The 17,063-nt window shown below is 37.8% G+C and overlaps 1 protein-coding gene across 1 annotated transcript; it reads right to left on the reverse strand.

The window, feature by feature from the left end:
* Positions 1-1,756: 1,756 nt before the first annotated feature.
* hhla2b.1 (HERV-H LTR-associating 2b, tandem duplicate 1) lies at positions 1,757-16,005 on the reverse strand. The gene is made up of 8 exons (XM_053228189.1): positions 15,865-16,005; positions 13,379-13,467; positions 11,412-11,711; positions 10,529-10,816; positions 7,970-8,350; positions 4,863-4,973; positions 4,703-4,759; positions 1,757-4,629 (listed from the first exon to the last, which is right to left on the reverse strand). Exons 2-8 carry the CDS (start codon positions 13,455-13,457, stop codon positions 4,556-4,558), a joined length of 1,290 nt encoding a protein of 429 aa, XP_053084164.1. The 5' UTR covers positions 13,458-13,467; positions 15,865-16,005; the 3' UTR covers positions 1,757-4,555.
* Positions 16,006-17,063: the final 1,058 nt, after the last annotated feature.

Here is a 17,063-nt window from a genome sequence, read left to right on the forward strand (position 1 = left end):
CCTGGAGCCTACACACGGACACAATAGCGTGAGCAGCCCGTCAGCGTCTCTACTTTCGGAGGAGATTTAAGAGGTTTGGCATTTCCTGTTTGGTACGGCAGCTGCTCTTCCTCCAACCGAAAAGCTCTTCAGAGAGTGGCGAGAACAGCTGTCTGAGACCCCGCTGTCTGGCAGACGCTTCTGCAGCATCCACTCACAGACAATCAGACTGAAGAACACTAGTCACGTTTACATGGACACTTTTTGTTTCAATCGGAATGAAATCAATCAGATTGATTAATCCGATCTCAGTGTTTACAAGAACGCTGAATAAAGTAATCGGGTTGATACGCGTGTTTACATGACAGAATCGGATTTGATCTTCTGACATGCGCACAGTGCACGAATACACGTTTCCAGCCGTTCCAACACGCAGATACTAGCAGCCACTCTCTTGCCATTGCTTGTTTTTTTCGTTTTAAAAAGCGGACTTAACATTTGCCTATTTCAGCTGCTAATTAGAAGACGTCGAGCGCGTGATGTTTTGTGCGGTACTGCGTGTATTTATCAAGCAATTAAAACGCCCCTTCCCGAGCCCAGAACAAGGCGTCTGTGGATGAGGGTCTGAAGCAAGGACTGGCGGAACAACGTCGTCTTGCACCACTTCACAGACGAGGAGTGGAAGGAGAACTTTAGGATGACACGACAGTCATTTATGACACGATGCTCCATGGTGGAGGGGAACATGGCACCTGGTGAGGCTACGGTCAGAGCCCCAACACCGCTGACAGCCGTGCGTCATACGTCATTACGAGATTTGTACGTCATTGCACATGCGCAGAACTATCTGTTTTCATTTTCAACCCGATGAAGTGTTTACACGTCCTCTCCATCGGATTAGAAAAGGTTTAAACCACCCCTTACGATCCGAATGAAATTTTAATCGGTTTTGGCCCGTTCATTCCGATTGACGTGTTTACATGTGACTTTTTAGATCTGATTGTGCTTCTAGTCCAATTACGATCGGATTATTAGTGGCCCCTTCCAGTCACTTAGAAACTTACTAGTCAGATTCATTACTTATGTACTAGTTATTGTACTTGTGTTTACTGTTCTGCCTTATTTAATAGCACATGTCACTTTTACTCTGCCATTGTACACCACTGTTTCATTTACCTCATTTACCTCATTACATTACTGCATCATCTCAACCACTCGTGTCCAAATATGTGTTTGTTCATATCTAATAAGTGTTTGTACTGTCAATGTCTAAATCTGAGCCTCGTCACGAGCATTTCAGTGCCCAGTGTACCCAGTGTAACTGTGCAAATGACAAATAAACGAGTCTTGACTCTTAAAAATTCAATAGAAAATAATGCGGACAGGTGCAACAAGCAAACAAACAAACAAACAGACAGACAAACAAACAAATAAATAACCCTGGGAGGGTGCGGGATTGAGAGAAAGTCCTGTCACATTTCTAATTTAAATAACTCAAAGCTCGCATGTGCTTACTAAGAAAAATGATTTGTTTTCTGGGGTGAAAAAGGCCATTTTGAGAAATTATTAAATGCAATAAATATAAAATCATTCATAAAAAATAGAATCATGGGGAACAATGAATGTTTATCATTACAGCAACGATATATTGGGGAAAAAAGGTGTTGAATTTCTTCCTGAAAAATAAAAATAAAGTGAAATATCTGTTGTTTGTAGTAAATTGATTTGGAATAAAACTTGGTAACAATATGAAGTATTTATATCAAAAATTGCTCATTTATTTTACAAATTATGAAGGTGTTAAAGTGTTTGATGGAAAATGTCCAAAAAAAAAATTGGAAAATCTTTTGCATAAACCACAAGTGTCTATTTAAACGGAAAGCATTTATCTACTGTTATCTTATTTGAGTGTAATGTACTGATGCTGTTGTTTAATGAACAGAAATGAACAGAGCAGCTGCAAGTCTAAACAAACGAACCAGAGAAACTTCACTAAAACATTTGACACACCTGAAATACATCCTGCCTTTATTTCTATCCACAGGGAGAGGTTACTGTAAGTGGAATTTGATGACACATCTTCTGTAATTAATGAGTTACATATGATTCACCTGCACTTACTGAGTAACATGCTTTGCGTTTAAGGTAGTTAAAGAAGCTGTGTGTGTGTGTGTGTGGGTGTGTGTGTGTGTGGCATAAAGCCAGATTTATTTAAACAGATTGTATTTCGTCTCAGGTATGACTGCACTTTAATTGCTTAAGGCTAATTTCCTGTTCTTTCATGCGTTAAACCACCAGTTTAATCTGTAATCCTCCAGAAAGTGACTGCTTTTAAAAAAGTGGGTTTTTTGGTCACAGTGAAGTTCAGAAAGATGAAAAAAGTTCAACTTTTCAGAAAATGCATAGTAACAAAGTGCTTTTTTTTTTTTTTTTTTTTAAATCCCCTAACCAAACACATAGAGGACAAAATGACTTGTTGTGAGCGAATAAAAAATTCACTGCCATTATTCCAACAATGCAATGTGTGTGTGTGTGTGTGTGTGTGTGTGTGTGTGTGTGTGTGTGTATATATATATATATGTATGTGAATAATGTTACACCGCCCCCCTGTGGTATCCCAAAGCTATTACACCTATGAATTTATGACATCCATATAATATAATATAATAAAAGTTAATATTTAAATTTGCATATATATATATATATATATATATATATATATATATATATGTGGTGAAGATGGCTTCACGAAGGGCATCCACAGTCTGGAACTGATGTCCGTTTTTGTAAACTTCCCTTGCCATCCATCCCCAAACATTCTCAAGGGGATTTAGATCAGGGGAACACGCAGGATGGTCCAGAAGTGCAACGTTATTGTCCTGGAAGAAGTCCTTCATCAGGCGGGCGTTGTGAACTGCAGCGTTGTCCTGTTGAAAGACCCAGTCATTACCACACAGACGAGGGCCTTCAGTCAAGAGGGATGCCTGCTGCAACATGTCCACAGAGCCAGCCGCCGTCTGACGCCCCTGCACAACCTGAAGCTCCATCTTCCCATTGAAGGAAAAAGCACCCCAGATCATGATGGAGCCTCCTCCACAGTGCCGTGTAGAAAACATCTGCAGTGGGATCTCCTTGTCATGCCAGTATCGTTGGAAGCCATCAGGACCATCCAGGTCAAATTTTTCTCGTCCGAGAATAAAACTTTCCTCCATCTTTCAATGTCCCATGTTTGGTGCTCCTTTGCCAATTCCAAACGGGCAAGTTTGTGCTGTGGGAGGAGACGTGGCTTTCGAAGACGTTTTTTGTTCTTTAAGCCCTTCTCTCGCAGATGCTGTCCTATGGTTACTGGGCTGCAGTCAGCATCAGTAAGGGCCTTAATCTGGGTGGAGGATCGGCCTGTGTCTTCACGGACAGCCCGTCGGATCCTCCGGCTCAGTGCAGGTGAACTTTTTTTGGGTCTACCACTTCATTTTTTTGTCCCATAACTCTCAGGATCTTTTATGAAATTTAAAATAACCGTCTTACTGCGTCCAACCCCGGCAGCAATGGCGCGTTGCGAGAGCCCTTGCTTGTGCAGCTCAACAATCCTGCCACGTTCAAAAACAGAAAGCCTTTTTGCTTTTGCCATCAGGAGATCATGACAGTGTGACACTATGACATTAAAGCCATATTTTTGCACAGATTTTAACTTTTAAAGGCTATGGTCTTAAACTTTTGATCAGCTGATGACCAGCCTGTTTGAGTTTAAATGCAGTTTTTAATAAATTGCCTAGTCTCTATTTTTTGTCTGTTGCTCTTGTTTCTTCTTTTGGCATTTTGAAGAAGTACTTACAGCCTGGTTACGATCCACCAGTGCAAAGTGTGAATACTTGTAAGATTTTCCCTGGTCTTAAGATTTTATTCAGGAGTGTATATATATATATATATAAACAGAAACTTTTGTTGGTGTAAAATAAAAATAAAACATAACTATATATTTTATAAATAAAAATATATTTAAATATAAACTCTTTTTGCTCTAGAAAATACAAAAATAAAATAGAGCAAGCAGTTTTTCTTGCTCTAAAAATAAAAATGCAGAAAATGAATATAAATATAAATAAAAATGTAGCTTTAAATATAGTTTTTATATATAAAATATAAATATTATAAAATTTAAAAAACCCATAAAATTATATATAAAAAGTTTTTGCTCTATTTTTTCTTTTATTATTGTTTATAAAAATGCTTTGTCACTTCAGTGTTTTTTTGGCAGCACTGTAACTGCTGTAATGTTCATGTCACTCAGCACATTTCTGAAAAGCTTTTTGTTTTTTGTTTTTTTAATTTTATTTATTTATTTGTTTTACTTTAGAAACTCTGCTGTGACCAAAACACACTGCAGCATCACTTCTCACAGATTTCTGTGCAAAATGAGAGAAAAAATCAGCCTCATAATCTCAAATTAAAGTTAAAAATCCATCGTTGTGATTATAATCAGCAGAGATTGTCCACATGCAGCTCAGGTTCTGCTCTCTGTTCATCTTTTCTCTGACGTTTTTGTGGAAATGCAGAAGACACGATGATGAAGTCCTCCTCACGTGTGCTCTTTGCTTTGATCAGACGTCAAATGACTTCCTTCTGTTATTTCTTCACTCTTGTTTACAGTAACTGTGAAAGACAGACGCATCTGTAAAACTCCTCAAATTCATATTTACTTTTATTAATTAATTTATTTATTTACCTTTCACCTCCTTGGAATATCTGGCTGTTCCTGAGGGTTTGGTTTGTGAGAACTTATCTAGGTAGAAGAATTGAGGCTCATTAATTATTAAGCTAAATTTATGGAACATCATTTATTTAAATACAGTATTTACTAATAGAGTCACATTTATTTTGCTCACTTTGTAATTTCACTATTCCTACTATAATGGCTGCAATGATGAGAATTAGAGCGATGACAACAACTAGAGGAATCCACCATGGTCTGGAGCTTTTCATGCTCAGATTCTCATCTAGGAGAAAAAAGAAAGAAAGAAAGAAAGATCAGGGTAGAAAACTGACTTTCCACATCTGGGAAAAATAAAGGAGGAAACTCATTTCTGCCAACAAGGAAGTAAAATGAATCAGAAACAGACACGTAGAAGTGGGTGAAAAGTCTGAGAGCAGTAGTGAAAATGCTTCTATTCCTATTTTCTTTTCTAATTTACTGCAAAAATAAAATTTCACTCAAAGTTATATTAGCAACAACATGAGTGAAAAGTAGAATCTTAGAAATAATTAAACAGATTTCAGATTTTCTCAGTATTTCTTACATCACACTTTAATGCTCCTAAACTTTTTGGCCAAATGACCCCCATATGGACACTTTGAATTTTCTGTTTTGGCTCAGTTTTGTGTTCATTTTCATGATTTCTGTTGTTCCACTGAGTGAAAGTCACTCGATGTTTTAAAGCTAAAACATCACCTACACGCACGTGTTTAAACACGACCTGCTTGATTGTGACATTTCACTGTAACATTAGTTTCAAAATAGCAGCACACAAAATCCAGCTCCATAATTAGAGATTTGTGATATTCATGATATTAATCTGTAAAATAAATGAATAAAACAAAAAAGGAGATTGTGAGTTTCTCTCATGACTCCATTTTGTAAATTAAGTGATTAGTTTGAGATCCCCTGATCTAATGACAGCATGTAATCAAGCTCAAGACTCGAGGAAAATCTGACCTTTCAGTACGAAGGAGTTAAACACAATATAATATAAGATATTGATTAATATTTTATTATTATGTGCTCCAATTTAAGTAGAAATAGTGCAGAATCTTCAATACCGAAAGTTCAAGATATTGAGTATTTACTTTCTTTCTAAATTCTAAAATTTTTTTTTATTTCCAGTTTTAAATAAAAAAAAAATTCCATATTTTCAAACTGGTCTAAAACTTTTGGACCCCACTGTACATGATGCGCATAAAGAATATTATTTAGTGTGTCGTTTACACAAAGTTCCTCAGAGGAAAATTTTTTCACTCAGAGGTTTCATGTTGAAAGTTTTAGAGCATGCTGCACTTAGGAGGCACTCTAATACCGTTTAGGTGTCATGATTTCGAAGAGGCAGTGGATGCAAGTGCAATTTTTGTTGTATAAAAAGTGCAAGTGCAACACAAACAACCAGAACCGTGAACATGAATAACAGCTACACGGCAGCGCTGCGCAGACTACGAGCAAGACTGCGGTCCACACGACAACAACAACAACCTGCCAGTGAAGCACAGAAAGCAGAACTTAAATAAAGGTGCTTATTAGAGGTAACACAGAACAGGTGTGAGTGATCAGGTGTGAGGCGTGACGGGACATGGTCATGTGACATGCTGGGGCTGATGGGTGATGTAGTTCAGCACCTTTTTGGCCCTATCATGACATTAATCATCATTTTGTTGTTTTCATCTCTTTGTGAGATTTGCCTTTTATGGAGTTTTTTGGGTGGAGATAAAAATCTAATTGCTGTGAATGTATTTGGTCATTTTTATGGCTGATTGATTGAAATTGAAGAGAATCAGGAACTTTAGTGAGTCTGGTGGAGATTTTCAGCTCGATCTGGCCACGAAAATGTTTACACACAAGATTCATAAATGCGATCCAGTGTTTGTGTGTGTGTGTGTGTGTGTGTGTGTGTGTGTGTGTGTGGTGTGATTGTGTGTTTAAATATAATGTTAATGTATAGCCTTATTCAGATGGGATTAAATCTACACAGTGACCTTTAGTCATTTAATTCTATTTTTGCTGTTTAAGATGATGATGATGATGATGATTATTATTATTATTATTATTATTATGAAACCCAAAATTTCTCCACTCTACTCCCTCCGGAGCTTTCAAGCTACATGCAGCAAACGCGCCACAGACCTTCAGCCTGTTCTGACTTTGTGTGTGACTTTTCTAACTGATCGGAATTACGGTATTCCCGAATTCCGGAAACTGGAAGTGGCCAAACTTCCCATTCACTTCCACTGAAAGTTTCTGAATGTTATTACTCCTAAACATTTCAAGCTACATTCACTAAACACCAACCCCGGCTGTTCAGACTGACCAGGCTGCATTTTTTCTAACTGAACAGACTTACAGTTTTCCCGTAGCGGATGATCAAAAATCCCAAAAACTCCCGTTCACTTACACTGAGGGAATGTTCAGAGCCTGACTCGGAATATTCAGCATTCCACTCTCTCTCTCTCTCTCTCTCTCTCTCTCTCTCACCTGTCAATGATCCTGTAACAGAGACTCTCACTTCATCCATCTCTCTATCGGTGCCACACACTCTCTCCATCCATCTCTCTATCAATCTACCAGTAGCTCTCTCTCTCTCTCTCTCTCTCTCTCTCTCTCTCTTCTTTCTTTCAATCTGCCTGTATCACTCTCTCACTCCTTATGTCTTTCTACTAATAACAAAATCTCTCCATCCATCTCTCTATCAATCTACCAGTGGCACACACTCTCTCTCTGTCTCTCTCTCTCTCTCTTTCTCCATATTTCTTTCTATCAATCTACCCATATCACTCTTTCACTTCTTCTGTCTTTCTACTAATAACACTCTTTCTCCATCCATCTCTCTATCAATCTACCAGTGGCACACACACACACTCTCTCTCTCTCTCTCTCCGTCCATATTTCTTTCTATCAGTCTACCCGTATCACTCTCTCACTTGTTCTGTCTTTCTACTAATAACAAAATCTCTCCATCTATCTACTTGCATCACTCTCTCACTCCATCTAACTTTCTACTTGTGTCACTCAATTTGTCATCTATCTTTCTACCAGTAACTGTCTGTCTATCCCCCTTTCTTTCTTTCTTTATTTCTTTCTTTCTTTTTTCAAATTCAAACTATCTTCAAACATTCAGACTGCCTTTGTCAAGCCAACGTCAAAGTTTCTCGTGAAGAACTTTACCTATATTTTTCAGAACCTCAGAGTTGAAATGGAAATCAGATAAACTGCTGTTATACTGTACTGTACTTTCAGAACGTAATGAAGTAATGTCGACCCTGGTTTGTCCAACGTGGCTCTTCTGGAGCGCTGAGATGTTACAGGTGTACATTCCCATGTGTTCCAGGCTGTGGACGCCGCGCAGTCGCAGGGATCCGTCGCCTTCCTGTATGCGCTGGGGTTCGAGCCACGCCGTGCCGTTCCAGTGGTTGGAGATCAGCTGCGTCTTGCTGTCGTAAGTGCAGATGACAGTGGACGTGTTTGCTCTGGTGAAGGACCAGGTCAGTGTAAAGTTCTGCAGGTTCCAGGGGCTTCTGCAGGGGATGGTGATGTCCTGACCTTCAGCTGAGGTTATTTCAGTCCAGGTGGAGAACGAGTACAACTTCGATGTGACTGTGACGTTGTTGTGAACTGAAAGAAATACCAGAAATGTGTAAAATAGGGATGTTAGAACAAACCTCTGTGCAAATAGTGTTTACATTTTCATAGTATTTACGCATCTGAAGGCAAAAAAAAAAATTTTTAAGAGTCAGTGTTCCTCTTTTAGTCAACTAACAACTAATTAAATGTATACACACACAAACACACACACACACACACACACAGAGTCAGGTCCATAAGTATTTGGACAGAGACACAATTTTGGTAATTCTTCCTCTGTACAGCACCACAATGGATTTGAAATGAAGCAATCAAGATGTGAAAGCATAGACTTGCAGCTTTAATTCAAGGGGTTTAACAAAAATATTGCATTAACTGTTTAGGAATTACAGCAATTTTTTACAGAGTTCCTCCATTTTCACAGGCTCAAAAGTAATTGGACAAACTAATAATCATCAATGTTAGGATTATTTTTAATACTTGTATGCAAATTGTTTGCAGTCAATGACTGCCTGAAGTCTGGAACCCATAAACATCACCAAATGCTGAGTTTCCTCCCTTGAGCTGCTTTGCCAGGTCTTTACTGCAGCCATCTTCAGTTTCTGCTTGTTTGTGGATCTTTCTGCCTTCAGTTGTTTCTTCAGTAAGTGAAAAGCAGCTCAGTTGGGTTGAGGTCAGGTGACTGACTCGGCCATTTAAGAACATTTAATTTCTTTGCCTTAAGAAGCTCTTGGGCTGCTTTTGCGGTATGTTTTGGGTCATTATCAATCTGTACTGTGAAGCGCCGTCCTATCAGTTTTGCAGCATTTGACTTAATTTGAGCAGAAAGTAGCTCTATACACTTCAGAATTCATCCTGCTACTTCATTCAGCAGTCACATCATCAATAAACACCAGTGACGCAGTTCCGTTGGCAGCCATACATGCCCATGCCATAACACTGCCTCCACATGTTTGACAGTTGGTGTGGTAGGCTTTGGATCATAAGTCCTTCCTTTCCTTCACCATAATCTTCTCTTCCTATCATTCTGGTACAAGTTAATCTTTCATCAAAACTGGTCAGGCTCTTTTTTTGGAGTTTTCTTTCCCAAAATCTAATCTGGCCTTATTGTTCTTGAGTGTTCTTGAAGGGATATTTCTTCACCAAGGAAAGAATTGTCTTCCGTGGTCTTCCAGGCCTTTTGGTGTTGCTGAGCTTGCCAGTGCATTCCTTCTTTTTAAGAATGTACCAAATTGTGTATTTGGCCCTCCTAAAGTTTCTGCTGTCTCTCTGCTGGGTCTGTTTTGTTTTTTCAGGCTAATGATGGCCTCCTTCACTTGCATCAACACCTCTTTGGACTGCATACTGAGAGTTCCCATGAACACTTACCAAATGCAAATTCAACGCTTGGAATCAACTCCAGACCTTTTATCTCCTTAATATGGCATGAAATAATGAGGAAACAGGCCACACCTGGCCATGACACTGCTTACCAGTCAATTGTCCAATTACTTTTGAGCCTGTGAAAAATGGCTGTAATTCCTAAACAGTTAATGCAATATTTTTGTTAAACCCCTTGAATTAAAGCTGAAAATCTACACTTCAATCACATCTTGATTGCTTCATTTCAAATCCATTGTGGTGCTGTACAGAGGAAGAATTATGAAAATTGTGTCACCGTCCAAATACTTATGGACCTGACGTCAAAAGTCACATGCTTTTTATGTGCTAGTGTTAAAAAATTGCCTCGTTAGTGAGGGAATATGTTAAATCTGAGCTATCTCAATGTCAATAATTCAATCTTAAGTGTAACTACAGTTAACTATTTTGTTAATTTTGGGATATTTATTGCTATCTGATGTTAACTTTGCTTGATGTTAACTTTCTATCTCCAAAGCTAAAACTCAGACAAGCTTTTATCTACTCATTAGACTAAATGTTGAAAAATAAATGTAGTCTTTATTGTTATTAAAAATAATATTGATGAGTTAGCTTGTAAAAGCTAGGTGCCTGTGTTGTCATGGTTACAGTGTATGCATCACATGAGCCAGTTTTTCTTTCATATCAGCACAAAGGCACTCAAAAAAGTGTAAAAGCAGCTTAAATCTGTTTTAAATGTAACGTGGTTGTATTTTTACTTTTTAATTTTTTTATGTGGATAATCTCCAAATGTAAACAGAATGTATGCGAGTTAGAATAAAACTTATTTATTATAAACGATGATCAGACCTGTCTCGGTCAGTGATGCGGTCCACGTCTGAGCAGCAGAGGACGAGTTAACGGTACAGATGTAGGTGAGGTCACTACGCTGTCCCAGCCTCTTCAGTTTACTCTCCATGATGTACAGCCCCTGTTTGTCGGCCATTTTTCTTGTCGTGTATTTGAGTTTCTCTATCGGCGTGGGCGGATCGGTGGACCAGGAGACGTGAGGAGCGGGGTAAACATCGCACGTGGAGCACTTGACCTCCTCATAACCACTCAGACGAGTGATCTCCAGATTCACTGAGCGGATAGGAGCTGGAAAAAAGTGGTAGATAAGGATATGGTTCAACTGTGCTTTTAGCCTAATGTGTAAACCTTTTAATAGAACAGCTGTTGTTGTTGAATTCTGGATTCTGATTGGTCAGAAGGTGTTGGTTAATTTTCTGGAAATCACACGTTTATATTAATGCACTTGTTCTAATATGTTTCTATAGTAACAGCTCGTTCACAGGGACTCGTACGGTGGACGCCCACATAAACGGATTAAAAAACATGTCTAATCGTTGATATGGTAATGTCTTTTTTTTTTTGTAAGGAGATGTTTATGTAACTCCTTATTGTTGGAAGGAGTCTCCAGTGTCAGTGCTCTGTAACTTTGCGGTTTCTCGGTAACAGGACAAGGTGCTACGGGAGAGAGAGAGAGGGAAAAAAGAGAGGCTGATGAGAGATCGACTGTTTATAGCTACTATAATGTAAGTGAGAACTTGTTTCACAACATTAAATGTAAGTACGAAAGGATTAGAAGTTGTTCTTTAATAAATAAAAATGTGGAATCATTGAAAAGTTGCTGTGGTATAAGAGGAATAGAAGACTTCAGGACGTGTTGTTTGGGCTGGCAACAGTAACTCACCTTCCACTTTAAGTATGACAAAGTACTCGTCTGTTTTTTCACCCTTCGTCACTTGACACCTGTAGCGCCCCCTGTCGCTCAGGACAGAGCGCTGTAGGACGAGTGACGCATTTCCAAGCGACAGCTCACGTGCTGAAATAGACGTCCTGTCCATAAAAAGCCTGTCGTGCCAGTTTGTGCTCTGTGGATGACTGTAAATGAGGACGTCCTGTCTGAACCAGCGGATCTCCTCCCCGCCTGAGGGGGTAAAGCTGCAGGGAAGGACGCAGTCCTCAGAGTACTGACAGGTTATATGCACATCTGATAGAAGAAAGAACAAAAATATATCAGGGTTAACTTTAAAGCTCTTCAACATGCTCCTTTTTTCTGTCTAATCCTCTGCAGAAGAACCGTCTTTCATTTCAGGATTACTGATAATTGGGTTGAAATCCGAGCCAAATACGAAATCTGAGTTACTCCCTTCTACATTCCTGTAGGTTTTTAACAGGTTTCTGTCATTTTCTTTCATGCGCATGTCAAAAGTAAATGTTTACATTAAAAAGTACATGAAAAGTTTTATTATGCAATATCACTGTCATGTTCCACTGTTACGACTCTTCTAAACATTCAGTCACTCAGTGGGGTTAAAATGCTAATGTGTTTTGCACAGTGGCGTGCAAAAATTTTTACACCCTCAGGAAAAAAAGTGTAGAAGAAGACAAAGAGAATTAAGTTACACAAATCTAGCCAAATAAAAAGTCTGATTTACTATGTAACTTGAAATTATTGTTTGAAGTCTAACCAGAAATAATTTATTTAATACAGAGCCTTCAAAAACATTTTTGGAGAACGTGACACTTGAGAAAGAAAACACTGCACCCGAGAGCGTGGTAATAATTACGATCAGTCATGAAGAGGAATGATGTTGGATTCAAGCCTAAGACCATAAAAGCCATCTCTAAGCAACATTATTTTCATTTTGTGACTTCACTGCCAGTCACAGAGGATCATAGAATCTCCCTGATCTTCTGGATTGTCCTCAATTAAACAGTTTTGTAGCACATTGCTGCTGAATTTAATCAGATTTTAGCCAAAGTGGCCCTTTTTCATTTATTCAGAGTTTATCGTTGGTGTATCTTTATGAACAAACTCATGCTTGGTCAGAGTGTGTGTAAATTCAGGTGTAATCTTTTACATGTAAAGTAATCAAATAAAATTTAAATGTATTTTAATTGGTGAATTTGTCTAAAAAACATAAAGACGTCAGAGTTGTCACATGTATTTTGAAGATATATAGGCTAACTTCAAAACATTAAAACATGCTGTAATTGTATTCATTTCAGAAATCCATTTTCACTGTTTGATTAATTTCTTTTAATATTTCGTTTATATGAAATAATGGTTTCTTTATTTGTTCAACTTCTTATTCCTCATATTTTCCATTGGATTTTAATAGAAAGCTTTCCTTTCATTGGCTCACTACTGTAACACCTACAGTAATTAGGACGTTTATGTAAATGAGATGAATATATGTAAATTGGGGGCGTGTCATATGCATATGGCATGTAAATAATAGCAGCTTGTTTCCATGCAGCTGAAGCTGATTCAGTATTTGTTTTAATGTTGTATGACTGTTTGATTAATCAGATGCAGATTTGTTTATACGATATGAAATCAGAGCCTGTTTTTACGCAACTCTGATGACTAACGACGACTTTCACATTTTCCACACTGTGATCCAGGAAAAAACGAGAACCAGAAGGAACCTCTCTTTACTGCTTTTTGTCATAATAATAATAAACAAATTATTCATGAGATCCTGTATGGAAATATCTTCACACAGTTGTGTTTTGACTTTGTTTTGACTTCTTTCTAAGCGGTTTTATTGCACCGTTTCCTCTACGTGTGAAGATCTTATCGGTAGTGACACAGCACTTTTTTTTTTTTTACACTGCTACACCTTAAACAGTAATGTCATATGATCTCACCTTGAGTTTTTCCATCTGTCTTTTTAAGAAACCACATGAAAAGCACGCAAGTCCAGACGTGTGCTGCTGTTCTTTGCATCGCTGACGCTCTGTGGTGTGAACATGTCGGACAGAGGTGTTACTACATCCACAGCATTTCAAATAAAAATAATCACACATTTATGCACACTTATTCTTCTGTTCTAGAGTATTTGCCATTTCGTATAGGTTTTTTCTTTTAATTATACAAGACGCTTTCAAACAGCTCAGAGGAAACTGTGATCCAGTATCAACTTCTGATTGCGAAATTGCTGAGTTTACTTTGTAAGAAAAAGATTAGAACCCTTAATGGTGCTTCAGTTGTCTTTCTGGCGGAACCTTTGTCATGTAGAAACCTAGAATAGTGTTCCACTATTGGAAAGGTTTCGAAGTAGAACCCTAGTCTAGAGTTCATCCATTGAATCCTTAAAGAACCTGCAGTAAGACCTTTATCCTGGTCAGGGTTGTTTCAGATTTGGATCCTATCCCGGGAACAATGGACGATCGGATCACAATTAATTTTTTTTATCAAAAAGAAAGATGTTTTACATATATACATATAAAACAACAGCAACAATTATTATTATTATTATTAACTATGATTTCTTTTTAGTTAATCATTACTTAATTCTTTAAATTGACTTTAATCCCAGTACGTTTTTTCTTTTTAATACCTAGAACCTGTCAGATGTTTAAAATTGTACTCTTGGCACTTGACAAACTCTTTAAATGGGAAACAGGTTTTATTTGGAACGCTTTATGGCAGAGAAACGCTGTTGTAGGTTTCCACGTAGAAGCTTTAAATGTTCTGAAGAGGGACAAATGAAGAAACATGAAAGACTTTAACTCCATGATATAAAAAAAATACAAAAAGCGATCAGGACTTTTCTCGGTGAGAAACTGAAGGCTGAGACAGTAAACAGGTTTCACTGGATTTAATTCCAACACAGAAAAAAAGAACAGATCTAGATCTAGATTTATGAAACCTATTTTCATATTCTGAAGAAGCAAACATTATTTATTCTCTGTCTCTCTCTAACTGTAACTACATTCCCGTCACAAATCTGTTCCATTCTGTTTTGTTTTATTTATTTATTTAGTTCTGAACTTTTCCTGTCTAGTTTATCACTGTGCTGTTTGTTAGTGACCTGTACAGTGTGTGTCATTACTGAGCACGTTTTTAATTACATAACGTCACGTGTATGATTCACATGCATCATTAACACCTAACAGCTAAAATATTTATGTGTTTGTCACAGCATTAATAATATGAACAAATATGCATCAGCATGCTGTTTTCGTAAACTTCTAGACATAACCTCAGACTCGTCAGCTGTTCGTGATCAGAGCAAAGAGGCAAGAAAAAAAAAGCCAGATGCAGAGCTAATGCTGGTTTTTTTTCACCTGTTATTGGCCTTCGGACATGTTTTTTCCCCCAAGTTAACTGCTGCTGTCACGCTGCCAAACCTCAATAATGACAGTAATTTGCACAGTTTAATGTAAAGAAAGAAAAACATACAGATGTTTAACTATTCACAGTTCCTTCACAGTGGCATGGTCATGGACTGGATAATTATCTGATCTAGAACTAGATTGGATTTAATGTCACTTTCAGGGAAAAATAGTTTTATTTTTATAAAATAGACACCTGCTTCCTGATTTCAGGTGATTTTAAATAAAGTTTAAAAACATTTAATGGGTTTAACTCTTGAAGAACGTTTTTTTTCCCCTAAGAGTGTGTGTGTAGTAACTGGTTAAGTGTGCAGAACAAACTCCAAATCATGGCTCATTACTTTCTTCTTAATACCTAGAACTGATTATATTTCAGAGTAGAACCCTTTCAGGAAGATAAGAACCCTTCATTATGCAATCCAGATGTTAAGGAACCCTTGAAGAACCCTTTTTTAAAGAGTGTGTGTAGTAACGGGGTAATTGTGCAGTTCAAACCCCCAAATTATGGCTAATTAATACCTAGAACGTGTCAGGAGTTTAACATTACACGCTTGGTACACTCTTTGAAATAAACATTTAATCTAGAACCTTTAGAGGTTCTTCAGTTGACTCTCATGGGGAAACACTTAACTGTTCTATGTGGAACCCTACAGCAGAGTGTTTCTCTATCAGAGAGGGTTCTTCAACATGTGGACTGCATAATGCAACATGTAGCTGTTGGTACTTGGTGCTCTCTTAGAAAAAAAAAGGTTCTTTAAAGGTTCTTTAAGGATTCAGTATTTAAAATCTTTCTTATCAGATCAGATTCTTTAAAAACACATTAAATATCAACATTAAAATCACACAATCAGACTGGAGTTATTAATCATCAGATATAACTGTGTCACTGTCACACTGTCCTGATTTTAACAGAATGAACTCACTAGTGTCTTCTCATTTTTCTGATTTAAACTCAGTGTTCTTATTCTGTAGCACTCTCTATGATTAAAAGGAAAAGTTAAATAAAGTTTACTCACGTGTGTGTGTGTGTGTGACTTCTGAAGGGAGCAGCTGCTGTTTGTTGATAGGAATGGGGAATTCAGTTGCGACGAGATGGACAGGTTTCTTTCCCAAACACACCCCTAAAAATATCAGCAGTGCAACGGCACAAGAAAAGCAATTACTCACTTCGCACGCCTCCTCCTCGTGGGTGGAGTTTAGTTACACTTCCTTCAGTGGACCAGATTAAATAACGAAACTCAGACACACACAGAAAAGCACATCCTGAAATCTAAACCATGACTGGTCATCGTGATGACATTTTGCGTGCGTGCACATGCTTAGGAAAAGATTTGTTTTTAGAGTAATGCAATAACAGATCTACTTTTGGTTCTGTAAAAAAACAAAACATGGATTCATAAAAAACCTTTTGGTCCATAATTAGGGGGCCAAGCACCATAGAGACATGAGTCCGATGGCCTGATGGTGGCGCTATAGTGCAGGTTTTAAATGTTTTAGCCTATATTTTGTGATCCATGAATCGTACACCTTTTTCTTCTGATTCCTTTGGTAATTGCAGCTTATGAATAAGAGTCCTGGGACGAGCACATGACAGTCTTTATAATGACAGCAGCAGCTCTAAGGTACAAATCTACAGCATCCATACATCCACTGTATGCAAAATATCAGTTCTTAGAGTCATGAAATAGAACATTTGTTTCCATAAAAATCACATAGGTTCATGAAAGAACGTTTTGGCCTGTAATTAAGGGGGCCAAGCACCAAGAGAGCTGAGTCCTATCAGCCTGATGGTGGCGCTACAGCACAGAGTTTTACATTGTGGCCTTTACATTGTGAACCGTGAGTCCTACAGACAATTTATTTCCTGATTGTTTGAATAATTACATACCAGACTGTGAATAAGAGTTTTGCGATGAGCGCACGTTTATGATTACAGCAGCAGTTACAAATCTACAGCATCCATCCTGCAAAATACCAGAATAAAATATCCAAATAAAATAACATTCTTAAAAAACATGTTATCAGAAAAGGTTCTTGAAGTGATGTGATAGAAGATCTACATTTGGTTCCATTTAAATAAATAAATAACTAAACAAACAGACGCACACTGATGGGCAGGTTGGTGTGATGAAGTGGAGTTGCTGTCACCATCCTGGTAAAAAGTCCCCAAGTGGTTTATTCCTCTTATACCGAAGCAATTTACCAACAATTACCA

This window comes from Pangasianodon hypophthalmus, chromosome 22 (assembly GCF_027358585.1).
Source record: "Pangasianodon hypophthalmus isolate fPanHyp1 chromosome 22, fPanHyp1.pri, whole genome shotgun sequence".
NCBI classification, from domain to species: domain Eukaryota; kingdom Metazoa; phylum Chordata; class Actinopteri; order Siluriformes; family Pangasiidae; genus Pangasianodon; species Pangasianodon hypophthalmus.

Coding starts and splice junctions, on each gene's coding strand:
- hhla2b.1 (XM_053228189.1), bottom strand. CDS start 13,457: ATGCAAAGAACAGCAGCACACGTCTGGACTTGCGTGCTTTTCATGTGG. Junction 4,974..7,969: donor TACTTCATTACGTTCTGAAA/GTACAGTACAGT, acceptor TTTTTCTCCTAG/ATGAGAATCTGAGCATGAAA. Junction 4,760..4,862: donor AGGAATAGTGAAATTACAAA/GTGAGCAAAATA, acceptor TCTTCTACCTAG/ATAAGTTCTCACAAACCAAA.